Below are 10186 nucleotides of genomic sequence, written 5' to 3'. Positions count from 1 at the left end.
ATTTCTCCCTTCCCAGTTTCCCCTCTAAAAAACAAAGAAACAAACAAAAACAACAAAAACAAACCCCAGCTGCCTCCCCACTCCCCATGCAAGCCACCCCACCCTCTCTTGCTTATTGGCCCTGGCATTCCCCCACACTGGGGCACAGAACCTTCACAGGGCTGAGGTCCTCTCCTCCCATTGATGATTGAATTTGCAATCCTCCACTATACACACGCTGCCAGAACAATCTGTCCCACCATGTGCAGACCTTGATTGGTGGTTGAGATTCTAGGAGCTCTGAGGGTATTAGTTAGTTCATATTGTTGTTCGTCCTAAGGGGCTGCAAACCCCTCAGCTCCATTGGTCCTTTCTCTAACTCCTTCACTGGGGACCCTGTACTCAGTTCAATAGATGACTGTGAGCCTCTACATCTGTATTAGTCAGGTACTGTTAGAGCCTCTCAGGAGATAACTAACTATATTTAGGCTGGCTTGTCTTTCCTTCAGTCTCTGCTCCATAGTTAATCTCTGCCACTCCTTCCATGGGTACTTGGTTCCCCCTTTTAAGAAGGAATGAAATGTCCATCTTAGGTCTTCCTTCTTCTTGAGTTCCTTGTGGTTTGTGGGTTGTTCTTCCTGTATTCCAAACTTCTGGGCTAATAACCACTTATCAGAGAGTGCATACCATGTTTGTTCTTTTGTGATTGAGTTACCTCACTCAGGATGATATTCTCCAGCTCCATCCATTTACTTTATAAAGATATATGGTTGCATTCTTAAAGATGATAATTAAAAAGAGACTAGTTCTCCTGTGGGCACTACTTGCAGTTCCCTATCAATTACTGTAACAGACCTGAGCCTACTTACTGTAATCATTATATTGGGGGAGGGAATAATGAATTCCTGCTGCAGGCTTCATTTGGTTATAACAGACTGTCAGCTCAAACTGGCTATTAGCTTACCAAGGGTGTTGATCTTTCCATCTTCCAGAAGCTGAGATTACAATTGTAACAGTAGTGGGCTTGCATGTACATTAACCCTAAAGGTCCATGATTGCTTAGTCTCCAGTTGATGGGGAAATACTTCTAGCACCATGCCTGCCTGTGTGCTCTAGTTAATGCTGGGTAAAATGGATTAGCCTTCAAATTGTAAACAATTGTTAGCTGGATGCTCCTGAGTGTCTCAGGTTGTGGTATCTTAAGTAGAGCCAACATGGCCATGTTAGGCTCCCAGTTTGTCTGGCATACAGGAATGTACCTAAGGCAGAAATGCTGATCTAGAGTCCCCAGGTACCAGTGCTGGTGTGTCAAGCAGAGCTGACTTCATGTTTCCTGCATGTATGTGTAGTATGTGCTGTCAGAATCCAGATGAAGGTAACAAGTCCCCTGAAACTGGGCATCTTGAGCTGCCATGTGGTACTACAATTCAATCAAGGTCCTATGGAAGAGGAACCAATGCTCTTAACCACTGAGCCATCTCATTTCCCCAGCCCCCAAACATTTAAACCTAATGTTTCAATAAAATCTTGTTCTCTTGACAAAAAAAAGGAGAGACTAGATGGAGAGATATAAGTTGGGAGTCTTTTGCTATTATTCAAGGGAAGTGTAATTAATTAAGTCTAGACTTTTAAGGGCATGAGAGATGGAAGGACATCTCCAGATAGAACACATGAAAGTAGACATTCCAGTTCTGTGATGATGTAAGGCCAGTGCCACCAAACAGCTCCATGTGAAGGAAGGGGAATACTGGGAACAAAGGGGTACAGCAAGGAAAGGAATAGGGCAGAACCAAATAAAGTGAAATAGCTTTGAAAATCCTACATGGACGGCTATTGTTTAGTAAACTAATGAAAAATTAAACTTTGGAGAATTTTATAGATGAGTAATAAATTTACATCAATGCCAACCCACTTGCTACACTATAACTCCTCTCATGCCTTCCCTCTCCCTCTAAACTTCATGACCTTCTTAATTATTGTTACATGCACACACAACCTGAGTCCATCTACTGTTGTGTATAAGTATATCATGTGTTTAGGATTGACACGTTTTAGGTGAAAACCTAACAGAAGACTGCAACAGAATAATTCTCCACTCAAATGTCAACATTAGCTTCTTCAGGCTTTCTACTCACTTTCTTCCTCTACTCTGTGTGTTTAGGGCTATAGCAACTTAGATATGCTATTTCCTGCCACAAACAGCCTTTCTTTGTGGAGTGTAAAGATGAAGATTGGGGACGTTCACCTATGGAATGATGTTTCTGCTCACACATTCTTTTTCAGTTTGCTGAGTAGGAAGTAGGCCTGTCCTTTGTGTTTATCTTAAAGTGCCCTCCAAAACCCCATGGTTGGCACTGATTCCACTTTGGTTAGCCAAAAGGAACAAAGGATAATATCTTCTTATGAAAAGTCAATATGGCCTATCTACTTAATTCTCCAGATGGTAGATTATCAGTAGGATCTGATCCCTGCCAAAAGATAGAAACTTCTTGAGTGCTTTGGTGTACAAAGTGGCATTGTTTGGTGAAAGTGCAATTCACATTTGCCTTATTTTCCTCAAAATCTAAGTGATGAATTGACTTTTTCATATGAGATAACACAGAAGTCAGATTTGACTTCTGGTGTAAGGATATAATATTTCTCCAACACCGTTTGGTTAGGGAGATTATCCTTTCTCCACTTTGTGGGAAAAAAAAGAAAAGGAATAGATGAGATAGAAATGATGGGTGAGAGGACAAGAAAGAAGGCATGGAGCGAGGAAGGAAGAATATAAAGGAGGAAGGAAGGAAGGAAAGAACAAAAGAAAGAAAGAAAGAAAAAGGAAGAGAGAGAGAAAGAAAGTAAGAAAGAAAGAAAATAGGGAACAGAAAATAATAGAAAAATAATGAACTAAAATTTGGATACTTAAATATATATATAAACAAAAACCATGCCTGTAGAATTTTCAAGAAAAAAAGATAGAGAAGATACACATAAATAGTGCCAAAATGAAAGGGAAAAAGTTACAACTGCCATCATAGAAACAAAAATATTATGAGAATGCTAAGTGCAGGTGTTCACATCTATTATCCCAGCCCATGGTTACCAGGATGACATAGTGATACCACTGTCTGGATAGTCATGCTATAGCTGTTAATAATAATAATAAATAGTAATAATAATAAATTGAAATTAAAATATCATAAAGACTACCATGAATATTTTCTAACTAGCAAACCAAATAACTGAAAAGTAGAGAATGTTACGAACATACTGCCCACCATGAAGCATTATGAGTAAAAGAAAACTCTGAACAAACACAACTAGTAACCACATTAAACCAGTAATAATGTAACTCCCAATTGAAAAAATAAAAAAGAGTTCAGGACATGATGCCTTTACTGGACATTTCTAGCACTTAAATAATAGCAAGTACCAAGCCTACCTCAAATCTAAAGAGATCTATTTCCACTTCACACTGATACCAAAACTAAAGACATCATAAGAAAGAAATACTATAACCCAGTATTCTTGATGAAGACAGATGTGGCAGCATTGACAACTCTTGACTTCTGTACATCTGTATAAGGATGGTTGTATGGGAAACACCAGGTCTGTTGCCAAATCGTGCAATAATGTGACACTCTTGGTCCAAGGCCAGAATGGCCTAGAAATGTCTGACTATAGGTAAGTGCTGCCATAGATGACCCCATGCAGCTGCTGCCTCTGTTGTTTCCAGTTTCACTGGCACCAGAACTCAGCTTCTTTGGCTCTCCAATGTGAACTGAATACTAGAGTCTCTCCAGGAACATTCCAGGTAACAGCTTGAACTGCTGAGACACCCTGTCCCACAGATTGTGCAGTGATTAGAGTCTCTGCTTCTCCTGTGTAAGAATAATCACCTAATCTATAATAACTTTTAATATACATTCCTTCTCATGGTTCTATTCCACTAAAAAATCCTTATTCATGAAAAGGTAAGGCCTAATTTCAACTAATAAACTCTTTAGATTTCAATTATACCTCATATCACTATTTTTAGATGTTTATAATTGAAACTGTCTTAGGGAATCAGTTAGTGTTCCCATTGCTATTGAAAGACACCAAGACCAAGGCAACTCTTATGAAGGCATTCAATGGGGGCTGGCTTACAGTTTCAGAGGTTCAGTCTGTTATCATCATGGCAGGAAGCATGGCAACATGCAGGCAGACATAGAGCCAGAGAAGGAGCTGAGAGTGCTGCATCTTGATCTAACTGCAGACAAGAGAAACTAACTCTTCTACACTGGGTGGAGCCTCAAAGCCCACCCACACAGCACTTCCTCCAACAAGGTCACACCTCCCAATAGAGCCACTTAAAATGGGCCAAGTATATTCAAACCACAACATATGCTTTCATTATTGTTCATTAAAGGAAAACACATAGTTGGAGCTGGCTTACAATTTCAGCTGGTTCAGTCTGTTACCAACATAAAGGGAGGCATGACTGAGTCTATACAGATATGGTGATGGAGGAGCTAAGATTCCTACATCTTGATCAAAAGGCAGCAAAGAGGAGACTCCTCTCTTAAGATAGCCAGGAAGGAACAAACAGCCACAAACTGGGTGGAACCTGAGCTTAGGAGCCCTCAAAGCCTACTCCCACAGTGATGTACCTCCTCCAACAAAGGCACATCTACTCCTACAAGGCCATACTTCCTAATAGTTCTACTCGCTAGGGCCAAGAAGTAAAACACATGAATATATGGAAGCCAAACCTATTCAATCCACCACAAAAAACTAGCCACTAATACATATATGTTATAATGCATGACTTTCAAAGTAGTGGGTTTGGGTGGGAGGAATAGGAAGAAAAAACAGAGAGGTAATTTTCCTGAATGGAAAGAAAAATATTTCAATAGAGAAAATAATTGCCTTAAATGTCTCAGGTGGGACATGTCAAGAGTGAGTGGGTCTTGCTTTATTTTCTATCATTACATCATAATGAAAATATTTTTGCAAGTATGCTTCCATACATTTGTAATCACAGGAATTGGGAGGTCAGCCTAGGCTATACAGTGATTGGAGAACTACCTTACAAACCAAATACTCATTTCAAAATAGCAAAGCAACAAAATAAGGTGAATAAATCTATTTTAATAGTTTTCCTGATATAAAGAGAACAGGCTTATATTTATCAATTAAGTACATATATATACCACAGGATCACAGGTGAGGAGAATACAACATCTGTCCCAACACTGGAAGTAACTGGAACCAAAGAAACCCAGACAAACAGAAACTCTACCAGAGTTCCTTCCAGTCTGCCCTGAGCAGACCTTGGGTACAAACTCTGCAGCCACTCCCATCACACCCAGGGGAAGCTCCACTCTCAGATGCTCTAACATGCCCAAGATTCCAAGAGCTTGGTCACAACAGGATCTCAGGGTCCCAGAGAGAGTTTGACGCCCAGGAGCTCTGACACACCCAGGATCTCAGGATCACTGGATCCCAGAATCACAGGATCACAGAGACAGGATCTGAGGAGGCCTGACACAACAAGGAGGACAAGCTCGAGTCAGATATAGCAAGGGCAGGTAGCACTAGAGGTAACCAGATGGCAGGGGCAAGCATAAAAACATAAACAACAGATACCAAGGTTATTTGTCATCATCAGAACCCAGTTCTCCCACCATAGCAAGTCCTGGATACACCATCACACTGGAAAAGCAAGATTCATATCTAAAGTCACTTCCCATGATGATGATACAGGACTTTAAGAAGGACATAAATAACTCCCAAAAAAGAAATACAGGAGAACACAGGTAACACCTAGAAGCCCTTAAAGAGGAAACAAAAACATCCCTTAAAGAATTACAGGAAAACACAATCAAACAAGCAGAGGAAATGAATGAAACCATCCAGGATCTAAAACTGGAACTAGAAACAATAGAGAAATCATAAAGGGAGACAACCATGGAGATAGAAAACCTAGGAAAGAGATTAGGAGTCATAGATACAAGCATCAACAACAGAATACAAGAGATAGAAGAAAGAATCTCAGGTGCAGAAGATAACATAGAAAACATAGATCCAACAGTCAAAGAAAATGCAAAAAGCAAAAAGCTCCTGAACCAAAATGTCTAGGAAATCCAGAATGCAATGTATAGAAGACAGTGAAGACTCCCAAGGACCAGTAAATATCTTCATCAAAATTATAGAAGAAAGTTTCCCTAACCTAAAGAAAGAGATGCCCATCAACATACAGGTGCCTACATAACTCCAAATAGACTGGACCAGAAAAGAAATTCCTCCTGTTACATAAAAATCAAAACACCAAATGCACTAAACAAAGAAAGAATACTAAAAGCAGTAAGGGAAAAAAGTCAAGTAACATATAAAGGCAGGCCTATCAGAATTACGGCAGATTTCTCACCAGAGACTATGAAAGCTAGAAGATCCTGGGCATATGTCATACAGACCCTACAAGAACACAAATGCCAGCCCAGACTACTATACCCAGCAAAACTCTCAATTACCATAGATGGAGAAAAGATATTCCATGACAAAACCAAATTTATACAATATCTTTCCACAAATCCAGCCCTACAAAGGATAATAGACAGAAAACACCAACATAAGGAGTAAAAGCTCACCTTAGAAGAAGCAAGAAAGTAATCTTTCAACAAACCCATACAAACATAATTCCACCTGTAACAACAAAAATAACAGGAAGCCCTGTCTGAGCTGGCAGGTCCCCTGAGAAGACCTTGATCGAAACCTCCACAGCCAGTCCCACAACATCCAGAAGAAGCTCCACTCCCAGGCACTCTAGCACTAGCCCATGATCAGAGGTGAGGATGACCCAACATCTGTCCCAATACCGGGAGTAACAGGGACCAGAAGGACCCAGGCATACATGAACACTGCCAGCCCAGTGGCTCATGTTCTTTCTGGTCTGTCTGGGCTGGTGTCCTAGGCAGACTTTGGGCGCAAACTCCGCAGCCAGTCCCAAAACACCCAGAGGAAGCTCCACTCCCAGGCATTCTAACATGCCCAGGATTCCAGGAACCCAGGATCCCAGGACCTTGGTCACACCAGGATCTCAGGGTCCCAAAGACAGCTTGACTCCCAGGAGCTCTGACACACTCAGGATCAGAGGATTCCAGAATCACAAGATCACAGAAACACAGAATCACAGGATCACAGAGAGAACTGAACTCTGAGTAGTACTGACACAACTAGGATCACAGGAAGGACAGGCTCTAGACAGATATATTAAGGGGAGGTAGCACTAGAGGCAACCAGATGGTGGGAGGCAAGTATAAATACATAAGCAACAAAAACCAAGGTGACATGGCATCATCAAAACCCAATTCTTCCACCATTGCATGTCCTGGACACACCATAACACCAGAAGAGCAAGATTCAGATCTAAAAATCACTTCTCATGATTATGATACAGGATTGTAAGAAGGACATAAATAACGCCCTTAAAGAAATACAGAACACAGGTAAACATCTAGAAGCCCTTAAAGAGGAAACACAAAAATTTCCTTAAAGTATTACAGGAAAAGACAATCAAACAGGTGAAGGAAATGAACAAAACCATCCAGAATCTAAAACTGGAACTAGAAACAATAAAGAAATCATAAAGGGAGACAAACCTGGAGTTTGAAAACCTAGGAAAGAAGTCAGGAGTCATAGGGACAGGCATCACCAACAGAATACAAGAAATAGAAGAGAGAATCTCAGGGGCAGAAGATACCATAGAAAACACTGACACAACAGTCAAAGAAAATGCAAAACGCAAAAAGTTTCTAACCAAAACATCCAGGAAATCCAGGACACAATGAGAAGAACAAACCTAAGGATAATAGGTATAAAAGAGAGTGAAGATTCCCAACATAAAGGGCCAGTAAATATCTTCAACAAAATTATAGAAGACAACTCTCCTAACCTAAAGAAAGATGCTTCTGAATATACAAGAAGCCTACAGAACTCCAAATAGACTATGTCTTGGTGTGTACCACATAATGGTCTTGAAATCATGCTTCTCCCATCTCAGCCTCTCTGTTATTAGGATTGTTTATTTGATGTTCTCATACTGTACTATGGTTTTCAGAACAGATTACATATTTCAAAATTATTTATACAGCCAAAAGAAATATAGACAATTAATTTGGAAGGTGGCTTGTAAGGGAACAACAAAGAATGAGACTGAATATTTTGCTTGATATTCATCATTATTGTATGATGGACCAGAAAAGAAATTCTCACATAATAATCAAAACACCAAATGCACTAAGCAAACAAAGAATTTTAAAAGCAGTAAGGAAAAGTCAAGTAACATATAAAGGTAGGCCTATCAGAATTACACCAGAATTCTCACCAGAGACTATGAAAACTAGAAGATCCTGGGCAGATGTCATACAGACCCTAAGAGAACACAAATGCTAGCCCAGGCTACTATATTCATCAAAACTCTCAATCACCCTACATGGAGAAAACAAGATATTCCATGACAAAACCAAATTTATATAATATCTTTCTTCAAATCCAGCCCTACAAAGGATAGTAGATGGAAAATACCAACAGAAGGAGTGAACTATACCCTAGAAAAAAAGACACCTCACATAAACCCACAGAACCATAATTCCACCTCTAACAAAAATAACAGGAAGTAACAATCACTTTTCCTTAATATCTCTTATTAAGAGAACTAATATTACCTAATCAATTGAAATTCAAATGTATGAAGAATTATAAATTTGTTGGCTGACATCCAGTGGTCTCTCTAATTTAGTAATAGGAGACATGGATCCAATAATGTACAATCCATACTTACTTTCTGCTTGTTTGTACATGATAGTGTCTTAGTGTGTACAATATAATGGTCTTGAAATCATGCTTCTCCTATCTCAGCCTCTCTGTTATTAGGATTGTTTATTTGATGTTCTTATACTATACTATGGTTTTCAGAACAGCTTACATATTTCAAAATTATTTATACATCCAAAAGAAATATAGACAATTAATTTAGGAGGTGGCTTGTAAGGGAACAACAAAGAGTGAGACTGAATGTTTTGCTTGATATTCATCATTATTGTATTAATTTTGAAGAAGAGGAACTTATAAGTTACCCTTCTTCTGTCTTCTTCTGAGATGAATGCTTTTCAAAATCACTACAGCCAGTGAACCAGAATCTTACCCTCACCTAATGTCTGTGCTATCCTCCAAGCAGAACCATTATTCATTGAAACAGTTAATGAATGACTTCATGGATAGACCATCTCAATACACACACCATTTTTTACATGAAAGTATTCCCTATTCCCTGTGGGCTGAGAATAATGACAATCACTCAAGTCAAGTAGCTTTGGCCATAACAGGAAATATGTCTCCAAACAATCGTGCCTACAATTCATTCCTTGATGCAGCAGAATTGTCAACCCTTAGCTTAGCTACTATGGAGGTAAAATCCTTTGGTGATGTGAGGGACATTGAAGTACAGCCTTTGTTAGCATCCAGAACCTGCCTGAGGCAGATATGTGGGCAGGTCCACAGACCTGTCACCAGGGCAACGGCCACCATATTCCCAGAATCCATTGGGTTCAGCTCCCACCTTTACCTGGACTGCTACATCACAACATATATATATATATATGGGTACTTTCCTCCATCTTTCTCTCTCTTTTCTTCTCTCTCTCCCCTCTCTCTTTCTGCGCTGCTACCCCCCTACCCCCTTCCAATTAAACCTCTTACACGTGGAACTGCCTGGGCCTGGTGTCTGCAGACGCTTCCTGCCGCAACTTAAACCCCATCATTTTGGTGCCGAGCCCCGGGAGCACGGCAGTTTGCGTCTGCCGACCGGCTCCTCACCCCCGGGGCAGACAGGGTACACGGCCACGTGGAGCAGCCGCTGGGACCCCGGCTGCCAGGTGGAGCGGCTCCTGCTGCCACCGCTGCTGAGCTCCCAGTACCCTGCGCAGGGAGCGCTCCCAGTACCCCATGCAGGGAGCGTTCCCAATACCACCACAGTGGCTGCCACCGCTGCTGGGCTCCCAGTACCCTGCGCAGGGAGCGCTCCTAGTACCCTGTGCAGGGAGCACTCCCAGTACCACTGTAGAGGCTGCTCTTCCGCGCGGAGAGCACCACTCACCTGGCGACTGCTCACCACTTCTTGCTAGAGACAACAGACACAACAAACATACAGCCAAGCACCGCTAGACTATGAACTCTTAACCAC

At 40.9% G+C, this 10186-nt stretch overlaps 1 protein-coding gene across 1 annotated transcript in view; it reads right to left on the bottom strand.

Moving 5' to 3' along the window:
- Window positions 1–9760: 9760 nt before the first annotated feature.
- The window catches only part of LOC116083246 (cell surface glycoprotein CD200 receptor 2-like), a 17177-nt gene continuing 16751 nt past the window's right edge, over window positions 9761–10186 (bottom strand). The window contains exon 7 of the mRNA XM_031360064.1: window positions 9761–10009. Within this exon, the coding sequence (XP_031215924.1) occupies window positions 9761–10009 (249 nt within the window). The remainder of the gene's footprint in view (window positions 10010–10186) is intronic.

Source organism: Mastomys coucha, unplaced genomic scaffold (genome assembly GCF_008632895.1).
Source record: "Mastomys coucha isolate ucsf_1 unplaced genomic scaffold, UCSF_Mcou_1 pScaffold12, whole genome shotgun sequence".
Lineage (NCBI taxonomy): Eukaryota > Metazoa > Chordata > Mammalia > Rodentia > Muridae > Mastomys > Mastomys coucha.
This window is presented reverse-complemented; position numbering and strand designations above follow the sequence as displayed.